Source organism: Pleurodeles waltl, chromosome 2_2, assembly GCF_031143425.1.
Source record: "Pleurodeles waltl isolate 20211129_DDA chromosome 2_2, aPleWal1.hap1.20221129, whole genome shotgun sequence".
Lineage (NCBI taxonomy): Eukaryota > Metazoa > Chordata > Amphibia > Caudata > Salamandridae > Pleurodeles > Pleurodeles waltl.
In genome coordinates, this window is record NC_090439.1 from 1,117,248,747 (window position 1) to 1,117,274,440 (window position 25,694).

The following is a 25,694-nucleotide window of genomic DNA, read 5'->3' on the forward strand; positions in this document are numbered from 1 at the left end:
TGTGCAAGCATTGGTAGGACAAATATGGCCCAGATGTGGGCAAATGCAGATCACAATCGGGGATAAATGACAGTGGGGGTGGCAAGGATGCTGCAGATAATGACCACAGGCGGTTCATGTGCGGATGGAAGGCATGGCCTGTGCCTTCACCGAAGGATGCCATGATGCGCGGAGCCGGTCGGTTCTTAGACGGGTGCAATGACCGCGAGTAACCTTTTTAGGTCTGTCGAAGTGACCTACACTATTGCTAACAATATATATATAGTGTGGATTTTGGGTCCGCCCCTTCCCACCACTGGGTTCTTCAACCAGAGTCTTTCAGCCATGGGCTGCAGACTTTGCTATCATGTCTTGGCTCTACGTAGGGGAGTGTTCATCTCTCATCTAATGGGGTTGGCTGTTTGGACATATCCTTCCACCTCCACTTCAGTGCTTGCTCTGAACTGCATGAGGGACTACTTTACAACAATAGGTGTCTGGCCTCTGCTGGCACGGTCTCTAGCGTGCTAATGCTGCGTGGATGAGAACATCAAACCCACACCTGTCAGCTTGTCTGGTGCTGTAGATGTAATCCCCCTAGTAATCAGAGGGTAAAGGTATGTTATTTAGACATTGATGTCAGACTTAAGTAGGTCGAACGATTGATTCAAACGAGAACGCAAGGTTCGGAGAAAGTCTGAATATTAAAATAATTATGCTTCTTACATACAAGGTGCTCATTTGTTGAGTAACTGACTTCTTAAAATGTGTACCTTGTTGTACTGTTTCACGTGTGTTGACCGTAAACTCTTTCTGATGGACTCAAGTTTTTATAGATGAAGCCCAGCCTCTCACCTTCCAAAAAGGATCTGCACAAATACTAACCACAGTGTATTATTTCGTAAACCCTAATGCAATACTCCAAACTTTATGCTACAACATGCTGCCTTTTGCATAAAGCTAGTGTTCTTGAGAGAGAAATACATTGGTTTAATTTTTGCTTCTTCTTTTCTTATCATCAGGCTCGAATGGGTGGAAATCATCGAGCCTCGCACCCGGGAGTGCATGTACGCCAACCTCATCACAGGGGAGTGCGTCTGGGATCCGCCTCCCGGCGTCCGAATCAAGCGCACCAACGAGAACCAGTGGTGGGAGCTCTTCGACGCCAACACCTCCCGCTTCTACTACTACAATGCCAGCACGCAGCGGACAGTCTGGCACAGGCCGCAGAACTGTGACATCATCCCACTGGCCAAGCTTCAGACGCTGAAGCAGAACACCGAGTCGCCCCGCCTGTCGACCGAGAACAGCCCTAGTCGAAACAGCAACATCAGCCGAGATGGTAGCACCCACTCGTCACTGGAGCAGGAGCTGGAGACCAGCGACAAGGCTCCCGAGCAGGTCAAGACCAACCGGCTCTCCAGCCATTACTGCATCGTCAACAACGAAGCAGACAGGTAATGCACTCGCCGTTTACTTATGGACGGAATATACATGTGTGTTGTCTGCTCTTATGTTTTTTATTCTAGGGAGATGGTTGAGGTGGGACAAAGTGTGTGTCCTTGCAATCCCACCATGAATTGTTGAGACGAAGATCTGGCCTTGTCATGCGTGTTGTTGGTCCAGAGCAGGTGAAACAAAAGTAAAAGCTGTACCCCGTGATAAGCTACACACCATACAGCCCCACTTTTGAGGTCTGTGAAAGGATTTAAACTCACAATGGAGGCTTGAGAATATGCACTTTGTCCAGATTTGACTGACCAGCATGGAAATTATCTAATTTGACAACATGCTGGTCCCCCCTAAAAGATCAAGCAAACTGCAGGACAGTATCTCACGAGTTCCTTGACAGCTGACAGACTGTGTCAGCCCTCCCAACTTCTCCAAGGAATTTTACTAATGAGAATTTCCTAATACCCCTGTAGGTCAAGGCCCCTTATGACTATCATTGAGTTTGTGATGGTGACTTTGATACTTTTGTTAGGTCTCTACGTTTGTGTTGGAGATTATTGTGGGGAATTACTCTTATGTGCAGCATTTTACAGCGCATAGTGATAGGCTTCCAAATCTTAGGACAGACAATGAAGCAATATTGCAATGAACAAGGTAAACCAGGCCAAATGTGGTCTGTGGCGTCTTATCACATACTGGCCGTATATATATATGAGGCCTGCTTTCCCTAGATCTTTTCTATATTTGCATCTTTTCAAGCGCCTAGAAGTCTCAGAATGAAGACCAAATGCCCTGCTTCTCACAGGGACAAAGTCCCTTGTGGCTTTTCCACCTTTAATGCTAATATTTCTGTTGGCTCTCTTTTCTTTAGCAACAAAACTTCCTCATCAAGAACCCTTGTTGTCCGTGTGTTTCTTGGCAGTGACAGTCATTTTTTAGGTCAAAGCTGCTTATTAGGTCGAAGCCTACCAGACAGCCGAGCTGTCTGGTTTGCATATGATTTCTTGTGGGCATTTTGCAAGCTTCCCTGAGAATGCATCCCATGCATTCCTGACCATTGGCTTTGTGGTCTGTAACTCTCAATTTCTGGCTTTCTATTTGCTAGCTTTATTTGTTTTGGGCTGTCCAGCTTGAGTTCGTCCCTCCCCTTTGCCCCGTCCTTGTTTACTACATTCTTCCACAAACTTACTTCCTGTAAACAGTTTGGTAAATCTTGTTCTTATCTTGTTACATTTGCTGTGCCTTCAAAGACAGAGGTCAAATGTCAGCGGGCTCAGTCTTCCAAGGGAGCTTGGTATTTTCTTTCCCTCACTTCAAAATGAGAGCATTTTTGTGACAATCCTGCTGAGTACTCATGTGATAGGAGAGGGTGTAGGATGTTTTTTGAACTGTGCTGCTGATTCAGAATAAATCAGAATTAGTACAAATTAAGCACATTTTTCTGTAATTCTGAAGTGTGATGGAAACAAATATTTGAATACAATCAAAACACATCAATACACTGGGTGATGGCATTTGCACTCATTGTTTGTGCGAAGTAAACCCATATTTTGGTGCAAGTGTAATGATCCTTTCAAATGAAAAAGTGTTGTCTGTAATGCAGTGCGCTACCACACCATGCATGCCGCACACTACGCCACTCCACGACATGCAACTCCACTCTATACTACCTACTTCATTCTACGACCCCCCACTCCACCTAGCCCACCAAATCTACCCCACTCCAATCTTCCTCACTCCAATCTACACTACTTAGATCTACCCCACTCTACCCGTCTACCCCACTCCACTCTACCCAGTCCACTCCATGATCTAATCTACCCCACTCCACTCTACCCAACTCCATCACAATCTACTCTAGTCTACCTCACTCCACCCCAATCTAACCCACTCTACTCAGATCTACCTCACTCTTCTCCATCTAGCACAGTCTACCCCACTCCACTCCAGTTTACTTCAGCCCACTTCACTGCAATGTACCCAGTCCAACCTACTCCACTCCAATTTACCCTACTCCACTCTAAGCTACCCCACTCCAACCTACCCCAACTATTCACCTCCAATCTACCCCACTCTACTCCAGTGTAATTTATCCAACTCATTCCAATTTACTGCACTCCAAACTACACTGCAATCTATGCAACTCCTTTCCACTCTAATACACCCACTCCACTCCAGTCTACCCCACTCCACTCCAATCTACCCCACTCCAATCCAACCGATCTACACTGCTTCACTCCACTCCATTTTGCTTCAATCTTCCCCACTCCCATCTAGCACACTCCACTCTAATATACCCCACTCCACTCAAATCTACCCCACTCCACTCTAAACTAACCCACTTCTTCCCACCACACCCCAATCTACCCCTCCTCTGTTTAGCTCACCTCAATTTACCACACTGCAATCTAAACCTATCTAATCCACTCCAATCTACCCCACTCACCTCTATCCCAGCCCAATCCACTCTACTCCACCCCACCAGCTCCAATCGACCCTACTCCAAAATACGTCACTCCATTCCATCTACCCAACTCTAACCCACCCAATCTTTCCCACTCCACACTAATCCAACACATTTCACTCCACTTGCAATCTATCCCTCTCCACTCCAGTCTGTCCAACCCCACTCCACTCTACCCCACTGCAATCCACCCAGTCTGCCCCACTCCACTCAACCCCAATCTACCATACTCCACTCAAATCTATCACACTGCATTCCACTCTACCCCTTCTACCCTACTTCACTCTAGACTACCACACACCCCTCAAATCTACCCCATACCAGCCTAATCCAATGCACTCCATCTGAATCCACCCCACTCCAACCGACCCCACCCCAAAGTACCCTACTCAAATCTACCCCATTCCAATCTACCCCACTCCAACCTACCCCATTCCAATCTACCCCACTCCTGCCTAGCCCAGTTTACACCCACTTCATTCTACCCCACTCTACCCACACTTCACTCCACCTCACTCCACGCCACTAACTTTTAGCCATCCTGAACAGTAGCCACACTGGTGTACAACATGGCTGAAGCACATTGCCTAAGCTAATAGCTCTTGCATAGGTGAAACACATTGATTTTTGCCAGTGCTTGTTTATTTTGTGATTGGACAGTTGCATTGTGACAAAGTTTTGCTATATTTTTACAAGAGTCATGCTATGTCTATTACTCTCTGTTACTCATAAACAACCAGCATTAGCAAATCATCCTCTCTAGTGCCTGATATTGACTAGGCCCAAACAGGGCAAAATGTTGCACTTAATGTTTGTATTGGGCCCAGTGCTAGATATTATTGGTTCATTAGCTAATGCTGGATTCGGAATAGCTTCTGTATGCAAATTATGGGTTTTTGTCTCAATCCACGAGTGTGTAAATGGATGTTACACATGCGCAGCAATAGTAAAGGATTAAAAAGTACACTAACACATCCTAGTAGTAAAGTGATGTAAAGAATGAAGTTATCGAGGTGCAGTAATGCGAATTGAATTTTTAAGTGTTCACAAGACAGTGACAATGAATCCAACTTGAGTGCATCAAATTTCTCCTTCCACTACACACAGCAATCAATCAATCAGGAATTTGTAAAGCGCACTACTCATCCGTGAGGGTCTCAAGGCGCTGAGATGGGGGGATCAGGGAGGATATCTGTGTGCAGGACGGTTTCCCCTTCACTGTTATCATTTACACACACTTTTAAGCCTGCTGCACCCGGGTGACTGAGAGTCGTCTCCAGTGTCTACTTTTCCTAGGTCTGGGGTTTGATGTCACAGCTGTCAAATAGATCTATTGGTAGCAATATGCATAGAGTGGGCTTTGGAGCCTCCACTTTCTGCCGCTAACTTCCTTCTACCCGCCCTCCTTCAGCCATTGGCCAGAGACTTTGTCAATCATGTCTTGGATCAGCCCAGTTGAGTATTCATTTCTTATCCAACACTGGCGGCTGTTGGTTGCATCCTTACGCCAGCCCTTGAGTGTTTGCATTGAACTGCATGAGGAAGTACTTTACAACTATACTTCTTTCTGTTTGCTCCTGCTGGAGTCCTCCAATGTGCTAGCTCTGCATGCTGTCGCACATTAAACCCAGGCCTACAGGGCTGCCAGTACTTGCATTTATTTATGAATTTAAAGAGTTTTCTAAAGCACGAACATGAGCCAAAGGTATCAGAGAGCTGTATATGGCAACCAGTTCACATATGCTTGGAGGCCACCAATGTAAGTAGGTTCAAAGAGATTACAAATGGGAGCAATCTGATCAGTGGTGTTAATAAAGACCTAAGTAGGTGGCTCACGTGATATCATCATCTCTCGGGCGACCCTATATCACGTTGACGTCGGGCTAATCTGTATCTCAACCAGTGACCAGGTCATCATTTCCATACTTACTTAGAGTTTGCCTCTCTGCATAGTCGAGTATCCAAATGGTGGTGTTGCTGTGTCCAAGTCTGAACAGTGCGGATATAGTAAAAGCTTAGATAGGAGTCTCTAGTCAAATACCTGCGGTGCAGAGGTACCCATGTGATTACAATGCCTGGGTGGTCTACAGCTCAAGAAGTCATCTAGGACAGTGGTTCCCAACCTGTGGTCCAGGGACCCCTGGGGGTCTGTGAAGCCTCCTCAGGCGGTCCGCAACTTCTTACAAAATTAAATAATATTTATAGATTAATAAAGAGTATATATATAAAGTGGCGACATCAATAAATGGAATTTTTGAAACATACTGTAAAGGTCAATGAATTTGAAATTGGAGGCTAAAAATTAAATTAGTACCCTCAGATTGATTTGTGGTAGCAGTGCAGGTGCATCAAACAGAATATACTATGGACGATTTAGTGCTTTAATTGAATTTAGAAAAGCTCCAACCGTCCTATTAAAATTAATTTATTTTTTTTATTTAGATTTGTTTGTAAATCAAATAAAATGTGTTATCATTGTGTATGTGTTTGATAACTTCTTGTTTCTGTATTTTTTGTGTGTATTGTTTTGCGTTTCAAAGCATCATCAGTGTTTAGGCGGGGGTCCCCGGCTTCCAGTGATGACTCAGCAGAGGGTCCCCAGATTCCAATAATGATATAGTGGAGGGTCCCTGGGTGCCAGTAATGAAAAAGTGGGGGTACGTAGAAGCCGAAAGGTTGGAAACAACTAATCTAGGATTCACCTGAGTCACCTACTCGTCAAAGTAGCGGGGCGGGAGGAAACAAAACAAAAACAATAAAAAACATAAAATAAAAAAAATTAAACCAACCTTAAAGCCGCCACTGCTCTCCAGGCACAGGCTCCCAGCCTGCCCTGAGCCAATCATGACGCTGCTCATAGCACCGTTATGATTGGCTGGAGCGCCCTGACTGGGAGCCCTTGTTTGCATGTGTGTTTGGCCGGCCCGAGACACCCGAGACACCCGAGACACCTGGCCAAACATACATGTGCACTGAGGGGAGTGCTCTGTGCACTCTCCTCACTGCTCGTCACCCCCATGGCCCCTCCCCTTTAGAAATAAAACTATAATAAACAGCATTTATTATTGTTTTATTTCTAAAGGTTAGCAGTTCCTGCTGCTGCTGGTGGAGGGGTGGGGGGTAACGTTACTCTGCCCTAATGGAGTAGCCGCCCCTGTTGTTACGTTGAATTCTTGAATGGTGGGGTCCATGCCGGAGAGCTCTCTCGTTCTAATATCCCTTGAGTACAGGAATAGATTGGTGGTGGGCCCAACCAGGGTGCCCTCTTGAGGTATGGAGGATTGCCATTGGCAAAATTGGGTCATTTAAATGGTGTTGACTTCCTTTTTGAATGAATAGAAGGGAGCTAGTGGCTGCCACCAGAGAGGGTGCATACTCGGTACTGTAGGATATTGAGGTGCATTGCTTTAGGAGCCATGCATGCCATCTTGGACACTTCTGGCTTTGATGGAGAGCCACTCTTGCGATACCTGCCACTCTTGCGATACCTGCCACTCTTGCGATACCCGCCACTCTCGCGATACCCGCCACTCTCGCGATACCCGCCACTCTCGCGATATCCTCCACTCTCGCGATACCCACCACTCACGATACCTACCACTCTCGCAATACGAGTCACTCTTGCGATACGAGCCACAGAGTGATGTATCATTTGGTACCCTGGTGAGGATATCCTGAGGTGAGTGAACATGGGAATCCGTATGATTTTCACTGGAAGATCCAGCCAATGGCGAGAGGCCAGGAACGAGAGTTGAGGGAGCAGCTGCAAAACTGATTTTATACAAAAAAGGTAGGAATGTCATGGTTGAAAATAGAGACGAGCTGCTGTCCTAGAAGCTGGCAGTCGGTTGAGGTGCAGGTGTGAATACAGAGACAATTACCTTTAAATGTAGTCTTTTTTAATTGGGCACAGGGGACAGAAAATGATGTAACTCGATGGACACTGAGGGCGTGATTCACAAAGAAATACATGAATCTGCAAATTATTGAGATTTCCAACTTATTCCCTCACTCCAAAAAAATTGCAGGCGTCCGCATACATTAAATTGCAAGTGAGTTTAAGTCCCTTGCTTAAATGTATGGCGTCAGCACACACTTCTGTGATGCGCCTGTTTTCGCTAACTTAATGTGCCCTTTCGTGGCGTCTATTGGCTGGAGGGTAGAGAACGACCTTAGAGTAGCAGCGGCTTCTCCGCCTAAACGGAAGAGCATCGCCCCACTGCTCTGAGCAGTGCCAAAAAGGATAAAGAAAATGATAGTAACAAAATGTTATTATCATTTTATTTTTCAGTGCGGAGCCAGGTTAGGACGGGGTGGGGCTGGAATGAGGTGGAATCAAGACCTCTGTCCAATCAGCTCCCTGACATTTGTAATGCCGCAGTCAGGCTTCTGGGAAGAAAGGGCCCAGCTTTTATACTTTGGAATAAGCTTTGTGAATCAGACCCCGGGTCCCTTTGGGAGTGGCCTCTAACTCCTGCCTGTGCTACTGAGGTAGATGCACGATGCGTCTCAAACTGACGAGCCTTGTGATCTTGGTCGGCCGCGGTCCATGTGCTAAAGCCTCAATGCCCCTGGCCTCTGGGAGCCGCTCCTCGCCGTGGCTACAAGTGTGATGGGAAGGCATGCACCCCCCTGAACCCCGACACTGCTGGTGGCCGCCACCCACAGCTGAGCCTGGGGGAGCCTCCTTGGACAGCGGGAGGCTGCTGGGGGCCGCCACCCTCCCCATCACTGGACGAGCCCCCCTGCTCCACATCCTACCGCCCGCCTCCCTTCAATTACCGCATCCACCAGGCCTCCCTGGAGCCCCCGGCAAGCCCCTGTCACTGCAGCCAAACTCTGATTAGCAAAGAAATTACATCCGCTTTGCTGTCTATTCTAGATCATGTTAATCACTTCCGCCCCTGAGGGGGGGAGAAGGTTTCACCTAAATTAAATTGCTGGCAGTGTTTACGCCCTTCTGGTTGGATGAAACGGAACTAATCGGAGCAGCGTCTTTGGACCGACCTAACATATTCTGATATTTTTATATAGCGCAAACTACTCCAAAGGTATCAGAGCACTTTACATGAGCACCTATGTTACACAAGGGCACATTCATCTTTGGTAGCCACGGGGAGAGTAAGCAATTTGCCCAGAAGTACAGCATGTTGGACCCCTGCCGAGACTCGAACCCGGTTCCCCAGTTTTAAAGTCGGCACATCCTCCCCTTTTATTGGCTACCGTGATCTGACTCATGCCATAGGACAGATGCACGATAGGATGTAGCCAGTGCTTGAAATGAAAAAATTAAAGTGCAGGTACTCTGTGCCAGAGTACCTACTTGTTTCCGAGAAGTGCCGGTACTATCCAATTAAAAGTATTACGTTTTTCATGAGAAGTGCCGGTACTCTACCTCTCAAAATAAAAAAGTGCTGGTACTCAGTACCGGACAGTACCGGCCCATTTAAAGCACTGGATGTAGCCTATTCTCACACTTTTTAACAACAAACCAAGCTTCTGTGCAGCTAGCAGGCCATGCTCCTGACTCACACCTTCTGTAAGCCAAAGTACATTCCACTGCTGCACACCGTGCTCTTCCAGGTGGCACCAGAAATTCAGGGTGAAACTGAGTAACTTGTGGCCTCGTGGGTACTAGGAAAGGCCCAGTGCTTAATTTACAAATAAAAACGTGCTGGTGCCCAAAGCCCTCCTCTTAAACACGCGGCTGCTGCAATTGAATGTGCGAGCACGGAATACTGAGGCAGCGTAATCCTGAAGCCATCTCGGGCCGCTTTAATCCATTTACAGCCACTCCCTGCCCTTTCAGCTCACTCTTGCAGCTTTCAACTTTCTCCCTTTGTGACTCTTTTTCGTTTTTCCCCTCCTTCCGCTTTTCCCATATGTGTCTTTTGCTCAAAGCAAATGCTTGAGGCAGAAGAATAAGCCCTGGCCCTCAAAAATAAGTGCCGGTGCTCAGCACTGGAAACAACAAGCACACATTAAGCACTGGAAAGGCCATATAAATGGGGCAACAAAATGCACCACGTCACAGAGCCCTGGTTCAGTCTGTTGCAGCTCTCCTGTCCAATTTCAGCAAGAATAGATGATCCTAATTTATTCTTCAGGGATTAAGTAACTGTAATTGTTTTTTTATAGCCTCGCCCTGACCCCAGGCTCCTGGTGACAGTTTTCACATTAGACAAACCATATGCTACATTGTGTGCACCTGCATTTACAAGTGTGTGGGAACACAGGAGCAAACAGTCCATGTTTATATTTCTTGTTTAGTTTGAAAAGAAACTTTTTTTCTAGTTTTAAAAATAAGGCAATTATCACTGTCCTTATTTCAAGTGAAATAAATGTGCCACTGTACCTAGTGGTGTTTCTCCATAAGTGGAAATCAGCAGAACTTTGCTTAAAATTTTTTTTTTGCACAGGCAGGTACCTCACAGGCACCATGCACTGCCCGCCTGCACGTGTCCATCCTGCCTCTTGGACGCGGAGGACACCCAATGTAGAACCTGGGAGCCATCCTGGGACAGCTGAATAGAAGCAACAAAGACTCTGTGTGCATGTGTGTATGACAATCAAGGAATGGAACACCATGGAGTTTGAAGTAATGTGTGCATGTATGTATGACAATCAAGGAATGGAACACCATGGAGCTTGATGTAATGTGTGCATGTATGTATGACAGTCAAGGAATGGAACACCATGGAGTTTGAAGTAATGTGTGCATGTATGTATGACAGTCAAGGAATGGAACACCATGGAGTTTGAAGTAATGTGTGCATGTATGTATGACAGTCAAGGAATGGAACATCATGGAGCTTGATGTAATGTGTGCATGTATGTATGACAGTCAAGGAATGGAACACCATGGAGTTTGAAGTAATGTGTGCATGTATGTATGACAGTCAAGAAATGGAACACCATGGAGTTTGAAGTAATGTGTGCATGTATGTATGACAGTCAAGGAATGGAACACCATGGAGCTTGAAGTAATGTGTGCATGTATGCATGACAGTCAAGGAATGGAACACCATGGAGCTTGAAGTAATGTGTGCATGTATGCATGACAGTCAAGGAATGGAACACCATGGAGTTTGAAGTAATGTGTGCATGTATGCATGACAGTCAAGGAATGGAACACCATGGAGCTTGATGTAATGTGTGCATGTATGCATGACAATCAAGGAATGGAACACCATGGAGTTTGAAGTAATGTGTGCATGTATGTATGACAATCAAGGAATGGAACACCATGGAGTTTGAAGTAATGTGTGCATGTATGCATGACAGTCAAGGAATGGAACACCATGGAGCTTGAAGTAATGTGTGCATGTATGCATGACAGTCAAGGAATGGAACACCATGGAGTTTGAAGTAATGTGTGCATGTATGCATGACAGTCAAGGAATGGAACACCATGGAGTTTGATGTAATGTGTGCATGTATGTATGACAATCAAGGAATGGAACACCATGGAGCTTGATGTACTAACACATGAGACGACCACCGCTAGTTAGACCAATGTTATGTGTATCGGATGTGTACCCTATGGCAACACCGTCCTAATTAATATAACACTAAATGCCCTGTTGTGTATTCGCACGGGGCTGCTGCACATTCCTCTTGAGGCGTGCAATGTCTGCCTCACACTTCTCTAAAACATGTATCTGTCTGTGACCTAGTTCCTGGAGGGTGGGCAGCACATAATGCCACGTTTCCCAGGTCCAGGCGTAATGAGAGGCCCCTGTCTAGGTTTTTTCTTTGTATTCTGGGACTTGTAGTCCTGGGTCTGTAATTGAGTAAACAAGACTACAAGTCCCAAAACCAAAGGAAAAGCCTGGACTGGACCAGCTAATAATGCACAAACCTGGGAAACTTGTCAGGGCTGACAACAAGAGATAGTATCTTACTTAGCAACCAACTGCACCTGTGTCACGCGTGGCACCTCCAACTGATTGAGGAGTTTGAGATCACTACTGGGCATCCTACTAACTGGGATCTGGGCATCACATTGTTCACAAGCTAATGGGCCAGGACTAATGAAGGAGCCTCACACACACGAGCAGGGTCCTGGTGTCTGCCATCAGCTTTTTATTTCTCTGGGTGCATTCACCCGGAACTGTCCTCTGTTCCCTAGACGGGTGCATTGACCCAGTAGTACTGTTTCATGTACTTGGAGGAGTAATTTACCTGGGACGGGTACATTTACAGAGAACTATCTTACTTTCCCATAATGCCTTATGGTTTGATCCTTTCCTGATGACAGTCAGGAACACAGCAGCCGAGTCCTGGAACAACCCGCCTCTCCAGCTCCGAACAGCTCCCTCCCTGGGGGACTTCCGAAGGAGACTCAAGACGCGGCTTTTTGACAGAGACACGGCACCCTCAGCGCCCAGATACTCGCAGGGGGGATAGTGCTGCGCTTTACAAATGCTATGACTGATTGAGTGTCCACATTATTTTGAGAATGTCTGTGTCCCATTTCTCTGGTGGAGTGCGTATAGTATCTAAGTCTGTGTCCACATTTCAAAGCGGGAAGAGTCAAATACTCTAGATGATTGTTTTCACAATTTTATTCACTAATACTTACCCTCCCAGGCAATGATGTCAATGTACTTCGTGTGATTCACTTCATTATGCCTTACGATAGATCAGTGTTAAAGAAGGTCTAGAGACTACAGGCCACTGCCACAGTGGAGGGGTATGGACATGGAAGAAGGAATAGGCAGCCAAAGGAGAGTTTGGATGTAGTAATGCAGCAGCCATCTTTAAATTGCATGAAATGTCCTTTGCTACAAACAGTTCTGTACAAGACAGATGTTATATACCTTTCCTTGCACAAACAATGAAACTGAAAGAGAATTTTAGAGAACACAATGTAGGGCTTTGAGTCAAAAACTGAGTTCTTGTCACATCTCTGACTTCAGCAACTGAGCTTTGTGAACTTGCAGCCTAGGTGTCCGATACGGAGGACGTGGCTAAATCTAAGCGCTATTCATAGGGCCTTCCTTCTTTCTCTCTTTGAATCCCTTGCTAACCACAGGAGGGACATTTACTCCCTTATTTCTAACATTTTCTAGGACTCCATTTTTCTTACAGAAATTTACTTACATGAAACTTATGGGTCTAACATTGCTGTCCAGGAAGGATATTCCATAATTCAATGCAACAGAAGGCCCGGAATGGCGGAAGACTTACTATCAACTTTAGTTCACATAAGTTTGGGGGATGCTGTGCTGGTAGAACCAGAAAGCTAAAAACTATTTTCTTACCTTGGCTTTGCCTTGCTGTATCACATGCCTGCCACCCCAAAGCGAATCTAGGCTGCCTCTAAATCTTCCGAGTAAGGCTACCTTAAAGTGGCGACGGCTTTCATCTTAGGTAATTTTAATAATTCTGCAGATGACTTTTGTGGCAGACAAACTTTCTTCCTCGTGCAACCATATTGGCCTTTGGGATGGCTGATGAATTTCTAGAATTTGCCCATTGCTCTACCTGAAAAGGCCAACATAATAAACATCTTTCCTTTCGTGTGGCCTGATGACGTTTTGATAGCGTCAGAATTTGTGACTTCTGAAAAAACTGGATACTCCCCACCCTCTGTGGTATCGAGAAGATTATGTATCCAACTTTGGGACGCCTCTGCAGGCTCCCCTCACACTGAGGTGCTGGCCCACAACTTTAATCATTGCCTGCTAGAAACCTTGGATCAACTTTTTTCCCTTGAGGAAGAATATAGACACCTCAATGTCTCAGGCAAGGTGGTTCTCTCCAGACCTGAAACAGGAAAGTCTAAAGGTCCGGCAGGTGGAACGGAGGGGGCGTCCTATCCAGTAATGCCAGGCAGCCTATCGTAGCCAGCTGAAGTACTATAAACAGTGTCTTTCTTTTTGTGAATGCCACATTTTGTGGTTAACTCTTCGACAGTGCTGGTTAAAGTTGTGACTGAGTCTACTCGCCCTGTAAGTCCCAAAGCTCACATTTCTCCTTTTCGGGCCCTTCGTGAGAAGTTTGGAAAGGTTCCTCTATGAGACAACATAGCTGGTGTTCGCCATTAATACCCACCTTGTGGGTGACGCTAGCTCTAAGCTTTCAAGAGAGCAGAATGATCTTCCTGCAAGTTAATACAACGGGTGCCACTGAGGTGGGTAATAACATCTATTATTTACTGAGCTAACTGACAGCAAGACTGCAACACCAAGCATCATGTTAAAAAACACAACACAAATATGTTGTTTCTTCTAGTATGCAGTGTGTGTGTGGGGATGGGCATGCCCTCTTGACACACGGGTGGTCCCTAAGTCCTGGTTTAAAAAATGATGGCCTTGCTTGGATTTTACATAAACAGTGTCAAATGCATTATTGCCCACCAGAGGAGTGGTATATTAACTGCTAAAGATTGTGGCTCTTTCTGGTTCCTAATGTTCTCCTCCTAACTAAAGTTATTGTTTATGAAGTTGTAGGAGTCTAATCCTGCTGCATTAAGGCAGACTTTTAGTTTCATAGGCCACACCTATTATAAAGTGGTCTTTGCTCTTAAACACCCTCATTAAAGACCACCCACACTTCTTGCATCACACTGTTGACATGGAACAGATGTTTATTGCAACCCAAATCAATGGTACTCATCTTTTTTTAACCTCAGAAGGGTGTTAGGTTGAGTGGACATGTTGGCGTTCAAACCACTCTCCCTGTGGTCAAAATACAGCTGCATCTGTTCACTGAGCCGGCAGGCCGCCCGATGAGGAGTTGTGGACTGTTGCAGAAGATGTACAATAAGCGTGTTTGGAAATTAGTCTCCACATACTCCTGCTTTGTATACTGCCCGTGCTTTAAATGGTCCAGGACTGTCAGGCACTGAGTACCTGCACTTCTCAATTCTGAGATGGAGGGTACTTGCATTTCTCAGCAGAGGTGCAATGCTTTCAATTGGAGATCCCTTGCACTTCTCAGAAACAAGCAGGTACTCCGATATTGAGTGTCTGCACTTCATTTTTACATTTTGATCACTACTATGACACCTCTGCAACGGTTCTTTAAAATATACAAATGAAATCTCAATTATAAATGCTGACAACCACAGTCCCCTGCTTGAGGTGCATTCAGAAAAAGATACACAGTGGAATCCGAGAGTGAAAATAACGTGACAAGGATGTGTGTGGGATGCAAACACCCAGGTTCGAGCATTACAATTGCGACAATTCATGCGCATGTTAGTTCCTGGACCCAGGAACACAGATAACCATGGATGCTAATTTATTATATTCTCTGCTTAAGATTTTACTTTTGTCAACTGCTTGGCTATTGATTACAGCACATAAAAGGTATTCATGTAATCAGGGTTTAGAGCTGGTGGCGCCCTGTGCAACCGTCTTTTTTTCTGCGCCCCCATCCCATGACCACCTCCTCGGATTCACGCACTCCCACACGGCAAATGTGCCCCTCATCTCTCCATAGCCCCTCTCACATACATTTCATTTGTCTTAAAGCGCTTGTAAAGGATGGCTTTACTAATCCACTCACCTATCCACATAAAAATATAGTTCTGTTCTTTGCAGCAGGCACATTAACCCTCTGCGCTACTTTATGGCGAGTAAAAGCTGCCACCAGACAAAACTCCCATCTCTCTCCCTAGCAGGAACATTAATCACAAGAGGTATTGTGACATTGTAATTGCTTCCTGAAGTCTGGACGCACAAGGAACTTTTCAGGAGTTGCTTTTAAATCGCATGTTTTTGTAAGTTATTGCTAAACACAGAGCCCCCCTAAGGTCAGCACCCCCACCTTCCCCCATCTATGTCAGCACCCGGTGCAGCCGCACCGGTCGCACTGCCTGCATGTAATTCAGAGTGGTTGAAGAATAATGAGTCTAACAGTCCAACAAAGAGGGAGAGTACATCAGACAGCCAACACGTGTTTTGACCCCATTAGGTGTGCAGACCTGAACTTTTTTAAGGCTCAAATAAATATTATGCGAGCAGAGTTGTTTTAATGCTGTAATTGCTGGTCCGGCTTGCAAAATACTCAAGAAAAAATTAGCCACCTGAGTACCAGGACTCTAAGATGTCTGGTTCAGCTGGTGTTTTTCAAAGTTTGTAACCTGTGGATCGACTCATAAATTAATCTCTGGGCACGAGGGCCTTAACCAGGTACTAAATAGTATGTGGCGAACACCATCTCCAATAACAACATCTTATAAACTGTGCTCATAGGAAGGTGAATTAAAAAAGTGGCCCATCTGTGTACCAGTTATAAATAAAGTGTGCTCGCCCACAAAGCAAACGCCAATATTTGAATTTTGTGACTTTTGGGTTAGGACCAGAATACATATGTTAGTCCCTCCAGCTACAAATGCACCACAGCAGCAGGTGCATTAACTGCTCCACTAGACTTCAAGGCCAGACGCACCGCAGTAGATTAGAAGACTCAAGAACACCCACAGACTCTAGGCATGGATGTCATTTAGTGGCCAACAGGGTTCCTAGCTGGGGCCCCTGCAGTGCTTAATTTGTGCTTGTTGTTTCCGGTGCTGAGCACCGGCACTTATTTTTGAGGGCCGGGGCTTATTCTTTTGCCTCAAGCATTTGCTGCGAGCAAAAGACACATATGGGCAAGACGGAAGAAGAGAAAAACGAAAAAGTGTCACAAAAGGAGAAATTAGAAAGCTGCAAGAGTGAGCTGAAGGGGCAGGGATTGACTTTATATGGATTAAAGAGGCCCGAAATGGCTTCAGGATTACGCCGCCTCAGTATTCCGTGCTCCCACATTTAAATACAGCAGCCGCATGATTAATAAAATGACTTTAGGCACCGGCACGTTTTTATTTACAAATTAAGCACTGGGCCCCTGGCTCTGCCTTTGCGGCCTGTGGCCCCAGAAGTTAGAACAAACAGTGCCAGGAACACATGGGCAGCGAGTACAATTAGCTGGAATATGACCCCTCCCTGTGAGCTGAGGTAAGCAAAAACATGCTTTTAAATGCTTGCTAGAGTGTGCATGAATGTGTGAATGTGTATGTGTGCGCGCGTGTAAAAGTGAAGGTCAGATGGCCTGGAATGTAGCGCCCACCACCCCTGGCATTTTGCTGAATTAACGTAATTGAATGACAAGCTACTCGCAGAAACCTTTCTCGCAAGCATAACTTTATTTCGCCATGAGCCCTAGAGACATACTATATATTTAAAAAATGCTCTCGAATGCAAAGACATAAGTGCTAAGACAGGATTTTGCAAAAGTTAAGGAAATTCTTTTTAAGAGATCTCGCAGTAAAATTTAACACAGGGGCGTCTCCCGCGATCAGCGGGGCTGATTTGACCAACAAGCGTTTCCTGCTAGATCCGGACCCGTCCCTTGCAGGAAAAATAACCTGCAGTCTCGCAAAATGAGTGAAATTCTACAAAATGTGTTAATGTCACCGCCAAAATGAATATTTTGCACAGGTTTCTGTTTAGTATTCTTTCTCTTTCTGATATGAAATCGGGGAATAGCAACATCTAGCATTTATAGCGCCTAGTAATTGCAGACGTGCTGTATGAATAGCTGTAAAAAAGGAACTTTCGAATATCTTCTGTTTAGTACATAAAGCCTTTGACACGGCTGCAAAATGGCCCAACTCTTCCATAGTCTCCATGAAGACGCCTGGGGCCGGCTCTCGCTTCTAGGGGCCAGTCTCCCACTCTGCCCCTCTCCCCTTCCCCACTTATCATACAGCTTGGTGTCTGTTTCGTCTATTGGCCGACATGACACTTTCTTCTGTAACTTACCCATAAAAACAAGCAGTGCTTTAAATGGGCCGGTACTGTCCGGTGCTGGGTACCTGCACTGCTTTAATTTGAAAAGAGGAGAGTACCTGCACTTCTCTAGAGCAAACAGGCCCTCTAAGGAGTGAGTACCTGCACTTCTATTTTTCCATTTAAAGCACCGAACACAAGGAAATTCATTTTGTTCCTTTTTCTGCTACGGATGGGGTCGGTTTTGGGGGGTGTCGAGGCCCTGAGCCCACTTGCCTCTTGGGGTGCCTCCATGTCGGGCCTGCCCCTCCCGCAGGGCCTCACCCTGCACCTGTTGACCAGCTCCCCCTGATTCGCTTCACAAGTTAAGTCCAAGTCACGCTCACATGACAACGATGGGCCTTTCCCGTGCACCATTGTGAGTCCTGGCTCCGCGTGCCACACCCGGGCTCCAGTTCCCTCTGACCTACTTCTCCGCACGCGCCCTCCTCTGATTGGCTGATTGTCTAAGCACTGCTGAATTCGATATCTCCCTCCGCCGCGCGCCCTGTAAGTGCAGCATTTGTTGCTTCTTACTTGACAGGACCAGATTGCATTCATTAGCTACTTCCTGGAACAGTTATTTCTTTTCAGTGTAGCGGAAAGCGCTGAATGTCTACGGATCGCATGGAGAGCTTCCCACTGCACTGGGAATGTGGGTCGCTGGGATCCACTCACAAGGCGGCCACTCCGGAGGCTAGGCCCATGACACCGACCCACGCATCGGTTTCAGCTTCAGGACTGTCCTTTCATTAGCTTTATTTTGAATTTCCTAACTCAGTATTTTGATACTTTGAATATTTACTGGTAATCTTCATTACTCCTGTTTCTACAGTTCCTGTTCACAGTTGTCACCAGTTGCAAAGACACCTCCTTTGAACAGGAAGACGTGCTGTTTTACGTTGGAAACAGCACTTTCGGCCTCACATGGGTGGTATATTCGCTGCAACAATTTTAGAACTTTCTGCTCGTATTAGGCCTCGTACTCAGACGCTCTTGCAACCCTCGGGCGAGAAGGTGGATTGTAGGAACTGTGATAAGGAAAAGTAATGTTAGGAGTAATGAAGGTTACTGATAAGTAATCAAAATATTACCACATCTGTTCCTCATCCCATTCCTTATTGCTTGAGGTGTAACAAATTATAGAGGGGTTCGGCCAGCGTACGCACCACAGTGGGACTCATCTCTAAATGGTCACCATAAGTGACAACCAGCTTGCAAGAACCCCCTTCCCAGCATGGGAGGTCTCCTTTCTGATGCCATCTGCAGCGAATGTTATGTGGAAGTGTGGGTGGCGCCTTCATTGATGCCTTGGAAATGTCTCTTAAAGAACCACCCTGAGCCTCAGTCCAAGATGCTACCCTAGGCACTGTGGACCCCCCTTGAATACATTTTGGGTTCAAGGGGCCCAGAAGATCACCAAAGCTTAGGCCTGAGAGATCGACATGCAGATCTCCTTCTCTGGGTTACAGAAAGTCTGCCTGTCTAGTCCAGAAGCACCAAACATAACAGAATGACAACCTGAAATCCAGTCCACCCCACCATCTGATTAAGCTCTGCAGTGAGCAATGCTTACAGCAATCCCATTGGCCACACTGGAATCAAGGCGCTCCACCCCAGTGGACTGAGGGAATAGGGGATCGTGAGCAGTAAAGAAAGAGCTGTGCATTCTCTGTAGGTTTACGCAACTCTAGTCTTCACGCAGCCCTTGCTTGGCGGGGGATGCTGCTCAGTCTATGTTCGACGTATATCATGGCGCATAGTGCAACAACCACCACATCCTGGAAACATTAAAGGAGCCATCGAATGAATGAAAACCGTTCTTTGCCCAGTCTTGCATCTCTAACAATCACCGACGGTAAGCATTCCAGTGTTTGTTTGATGTCCCCTTCGGTTTTGAGGTCTATGGTGACATAATTTGTTTGACCTTTTAAAGGCTTGAAAACTCACCATTGAGTGGCAAAACATTATTAAAACAATTCATAACTTAACAGTCAGAATGGAAGGAAGTGAAATAATGAATGTTTTAAGCTACAAGAATTCTTGTTGCATGTGTCTTCTGATATTTCTCTATCCAGTGGCCCAGGGACAGAGTCCAGCATTGTCATTAGCACTGTTATTCATTATCTAATAAATTGGGAGCAGTGTTTTCTTGAACTGGCCACCCGTACCCTTTACCTTTTTGTGTACAGCTAGATTTTTGACCCCCCCTTAGTCTGCGGAGTTCTTTCTTTGGCCGCAGACCAGAGGGACACAGACCCGACACCTTCATGGCGACCGATATAGGTCATCACAACGGCGCTGTCTCTTCACAACATTGTCACACTGCGCTGAAGTTCTCAAGAGAAAGACTGCAGCGGCAGGAGCACGCTGTCCTCTGTCTGCTGGACACCGCTGTCCTAGAACGGCCTTCTTTGTGGCTCCCCAGACTAGGCATCTCTTTTCTGGAAACTCTAAAGCATTCTCGTCACAAGTCTATGGACCGCCAACTTTCTTTCTAATCAGGAATCACCCGAATGAATTCTTACTAAACAACTCTGGCCGTACTGCATCCTCGCCGTTAGCTCGCCACTCGTGACATCATGCTGTCCAGATATCACAATGTCTATCTATGGGGTCTCCAACCTTTGCTGTAACAAGAGCTACTTCTCTTTATTGAAAATCATGGTGAGCTGCTGATATTATTAGTGTTGTAATAGTGACCACATCAGACAAGATTACATTAGTGGCCACTCTATGCGAGATTACCAGCAGTGATCACCTCCGTGCATCAGGCAGGGTCGCCACCTGTAATATACAATAGGCTGTGTTAATGTGGAATGCCTGGATGTGCGTAACAACCATAGCTGCAATGGCACCAAGGTAATAATGTTCGCAATAAGTATCCCGAAGGCCATACAAGTTAACACAGAAATATTATCTTCAAATGTATTATGGAAATTCAGCCATTTTTCTCTAAACAGCAGTTCAAGCTCTGAAAATGCACACATTTTCGTCTCGAGTGCACACTTTTTAGTTTTGGTGTGCTTATATTAGTTCAGCCAAGCAAAACTTTCCAACTTAGTAGGCTGGGCTGCGCACACGTGAGCTATTTACAAGTATCCGGAGAGCTACCATTGGCTTACAGGCTACTGGTTGGAAAAGCCTGGCCTATCCCTCGTATTGGACCTCAAGCGTCCTGGCTCATTCTTTTTGTTAAAAGACAACTATCCCAGAATGGGTAAATCTGACGATTAAGATGCCTCGGCTGAAAGAGAAAGAGAGGGACATTTCTGTGCTGTGGAGCCAAGAAAGGGACAGAGGGCAAAAGAAGAAACAAGGCTGATTGTCAGGACGCCTGATACCCGAAATGAGTGCAAATGGTTAATTTGGAAATACAAAGGCTGCTTGAAAGCCGGTATTGGCTTTAACGGATGGAGTCAATTGATGCTTCTTGATGATAAATATATATTATTTGTAAGCAGTAATAAAAGCGTGTTATCAGCTGAGTTCCGGAGTGAGTGCTTGTAACAGACAAATAAAAATGTTCCACTTGGTAGAGTCTGATTGCATATTACTAAAATCTATATCTGAAAAGTACATTTTAATCTTGAACCTAAATCTTTTTGCACATTTTGCGGCAGCCTAGCAGATAGTGTGTGTAATGCAAGTTTAAAATGATGGCATGCATATTCACAGCACCTGCTGTTACACCTTTTAATACAAGTCACTACTTCCCACTGCACCAACCAGAATTCAATTCTGTGGATGTCTGGTCACACAGACATTGTAGGGGCAGCATCATCCAATACCACAAAATGGCGTATTTCTCACTTATTAGTTCAACTTACATTTCTTTTTCATTTGAGGTGTGTTTCATATTTTATATGCAGTTAACAAAGTAAAAAACTAACAAAATAGTTGCAGAGGTCTTCATTATTTTCAGCCACGCCTATGGCCCTGCCCTCCCACTCACTAACCCCACCCCCTTTGCACTTAGCATCACAGTTCCCATACTTGAGAAGGCATCTGGACCACTGGTTGTGGTGGCCATGACCTCGCAGATGATGAAGACGAGCAAACACTGACAGAGCGCGAAACCTACCTGCATAATGCATGGTGTGGCTTTCCGGCTTTTAGACACTTCTGCTTTTAAGAGTTTATTGAATGGCTGCGGTCATTAGCAGCTTGAGTTCACCTAACTGCTGCAATTAGACGCAGATTCCCGACTGATCATTGATAGCTAATTGAGAAAGATAACGAGCCCAGAAGTGTATTGATCCAGCGTCTTCCAGAGCTTCTGATAGGGGTTCATTGGGCACGAGCAGACCGTGACTGGATCCTTCCTCCCGGAAGTACCGCCCCTGAGGGAGGCAGGGCAGGACAGGAAACACTATATGATGAGTTAACCCTGACTACGAGGGGTCTCAATGGCCTTTCAAAACCGAGCATGTGCCCCATCTCTGGGAAGGAACATGTTCTCTTAATTTGAGGCCACACACAGAACAGAACAAGGCAGGTCTTTGAGAGGGAAAAGAGAGAAACAGTTCTCAAACCAGCCCCTGTTTTATACAGTGCTTTAAATGAAATCATAAAAGTGCTGTCTGTATACCCGTTCGCTCCCGAGAAGTGCCAATACTCTCCTATTAAATGGGTTGCACCAGTGCTGAGAAGTGCCGGTACTCTCCTATTAAATGTGTTGCAGCAGAGCTGAGAAGTGCCAGTACTCTCCAATTAAATGTGTTGCAGCAGAGCTGAGAAGTGCCAGTACTCTCCAATTAAATGTGTTGCAGCAGAGCTGAGAAGTGCCGGTACTCTCCAATTAAATGGGTTGCACCAGTGCTGAGAAGTGCCGGTACTCTCCAATTAAATGTGTTGCAGCAGAGCTGAGAAGTGCCAGTACTCTCCAATTAAATGTGTTGCAGCAGAGCTGAGAAGTGCCGGTACTCTCCTATTAAATGTGATGCAGCAGTGCTGAGAAGTGCCGGGATTCTCCTATTAAATGTGTTGCAGCAGAGCTGAGAAGTGCCGGTACTCTCCTATTAAATGTGTTGCAGCAGAGCTGAGAAGTGCCAGTACTCTCCTATTAAATATGTTGCAGCAGAGCTGAGAAGTGCCAGTACTCTCCTATTAAATATGTTGCAGCAGAGCTGAGAAGTGCCGGTACTCTCCTATTAAATGTGTTGCAGCAGTGCTGTGAAGCGCTGGTACATTCCTGTTAATTGCATTGCAGCAGTGCTGAGAAGTGCCAGTACTCTCCCATTAAATGTAAGGGGTGCTAAATTAATCCATCTGAGGCTCTTGTGTATTGATTGGTAGTCTTTGTGGAGAGTCTCATAAGCCTGGTGTGTCCTAAAGCGCTTTGTGGCCTGTAGAGTTAGTGGTTGCTCAGTTTGTTCTGCGTGGTTGATTAACTATGGATTTACTGTGTCAGCCATGTTTAGAATATTGTGTGTTTTGCATGAGGCGTGCTCCAGTCGTGCACAGCGTGTAGAGGATATTTGTGGACTAGTTGAAGGGGATATCAGTCCTTGAGAAGTTACAAATAGTGACATCTGGCGTGTCGCCTGCAGGGTATAAATCTGACCGGATCTCAACCAAACAGGAGAGATCTCCAGTTCTGTGATGCTCTGCATTACATGATAAAAATGAGTTTTTGTACCACCCCCTTGTCAGTGGCAGTAAGTGACATTTGAAAGTGGTGTGGCGTAAACTTTGGGTATGACTTTTATGTAGTGAGCGAGCTCGAGGGACCACTGTGAGGTTCGGGGGGTGGGGAGGGCCCAAATAAATTTAGAAAAAAGAATAACGGCAAATGGTGCTGTTTTAAAGCAAATTTTAATAGACAATTTAGTGAGAAAGCAGGAAGGTTTATAAAGCAATTGTGAACTTGTAGTCTTGAAATATTTAAACACATTGAAAACTGTCCCATATCTTACTGCATTAATATGTTCAACAGTTACTTTAGTGTGCAAATTGTACAGTGTAACAACTTCAGCCCCTCTAAAGTATGAGCTTGCCCAGTGTCTTGCGGCTTCAACTTTGGAACAAAATGCTCTGACCAGGCTTGGGGAGCACCCACTGCTGCTGGCTCAATCAGTAGTATAGAAATATGTGATGGCAGGGCTTTAAGTTGGATGGAAAAAGTGTGGGGGGGGTCTCTGAAAGGGGTGTGTCTTAAACATGTAAACTAAATTAGTGTGGTTTCCATACTGTGCCACCCGATGGGTATTTTGGTTTCTCTCTGAGCTTTCTGTTTTTGCATTATATAACTGTATAACTGAAATACATCTAAAACCTGCCAGGACTTTTGGCTTTGTCAGTGGCTGTTAACTGTCTAGGTCAATTCTGAAATTGTGAGACGGTGAATTAAATATTATTGGGGTCTGTGGAAGGAGTATTGGTCTTCGGTTATATGCACTTTAGACATGTAGGCCCTTTTTCTCGCCACATCTCATACCATAAACCTAATCTTTTCATTGTGTCCTGAATGCACTTCCTGACATCTCCTTCACTTCATCACCCCCAAACATGCACTGCACTCACTCACACGTGGCACTTTACTTACGCCAAGTCAAGATTCTGAAAACTGTGTACCTCCCTCACACACACATTTCAATTGCAACTGGAATATGTAACCTTTGCTCTGTGTGCTCTGCGTGAAGGCCATCCCACTGACGCGCACTACGAGACACTTGCACTTCCTTCGGCAGCGCTGGAGCTGTCAATCACAGCCCGTCATAAACACCTGGCACGATTCCGTTCAAAGTATCCACTATACAAGAGTAACGAGATGCACGAAAAAAGTAGCACGCCATGATGGAAATAGCCAGCGTTCTTAAGTAATGCAATATTAAGTAAAAAAATAAAAATGAAATAGAAACTGGAACTAGATCAGACATGCATTACTTTTATGTTTTTAACATTCATTATTCAGACATCAGTTGGTGTTTTTGGCATTAATGTTCAGGGCAGGAGTATAGGGCCCAACAGAGACCCAATTCAATGTCTGTTTTTATGCTAAATAACAGAGCCAGATCCTCAGAATTACACAGCCACAAAGATCTGGCATGCTACAGCACCGGTCTTTAAAATCAAAACATGTCCAGAGTGGGGATAAAACATTGGAGAACCATTGTGCTTACAGGTACCCTAGTAAGCATCACGTATGTCCGCCAAATTCTAGGCATGCATGCTCATAGCATTGAATGTTTATCATTTTTCTGGTGTTCCGCAAATGAGGGCACTATATGCACATATTTCTCTCTTTGCACTTGACTCCCATAAAATCTGAGGCTATTTGGATTCAGCCATGGCCCGTCCTTTAGGGCGGAAGGGCCACGCCCACCCAAACCCCCCCTACCCCCACCACCACCTTTTGCCCCTAATGAAGAGTGCCTGTCAGGCTGAGCAAAGATCCGCCTGACAGACACTCTCCATGTTCAGCTCAGACAGCCATGAGTGATCCATGCGCGATTTGCGCACACTCCTGGCTGCCTGAGCTGAACTTTGCTGGGCTGAAAAGGTCACAGCTCCTATGGGCGTGACCTCCTCGGCTCAGCAAAGGTGCCTTGAGGCCCTTCCCCTCGGTGTCAAGGGTAAGCATCACCCATTGACTTCGACCTGGGTGCTTCAGGTTAAATGCCTGAAGCGCCCTGGCGAGTGTCAATCAGTGACACCTCGTTATGGGGTGGGGTCAGAAGTCACACTGACCCCATCTGACTCTGTGATGAAGTTGGGACTGCTGCCTTCCCTCATCGGCTGACTTAAGGTCAGCCAGTGAGGGAAGGCAGCAGTCCCAGCCCTCCTGGGACCTCTGAGCTGAAGGTAAGTGTGTGCGTGTTTTTTAAATGAATGTTTAGTGTGTGCATGTATGCTTAAATGTTGATGAGTGTTTTGAATGGATGTGCATGCGTGTGTGAATGAATGAATGAATTAATCAATTTGAGTGTGCTTCCCGCTCGCTCCCCCTCCCTCCTAAAATTACCGTCCGCCACTGTTTGGATTAACTTAATCAGGGAGTAGAGGTTTCGATCAACTTTGCTGGGAAACAAATA

At 45.7% G+C, this 25,694-nt stretch overlaps 1 protein-coding gene across 3 annotated transcripts in view; it reads left to right on the top strand.

Moving 5' to 3' along the window:
- Window positions 1–25,694, top strand: part of ARHGAP39 (Rho GTPase activating protein 39) — a 683,801-nt gene that overhangs the window by 245,330 nt on the left and 412,777 nt on the right. For all 3 annotated transcript variants that reach the window (XM_069220913.1, XM_069220914.1, XM_069220912.1), the window contains exon 2: window positions 1,002–1,436. In XM_069220913.1, coding sequence (XP_069077014.1) covers window positions 1,002–1,436 — 435 coding nt within the window. The remainder of the gene's footprint in view (window positions 1–1,001; window positions 1,437–25,694) is intronic.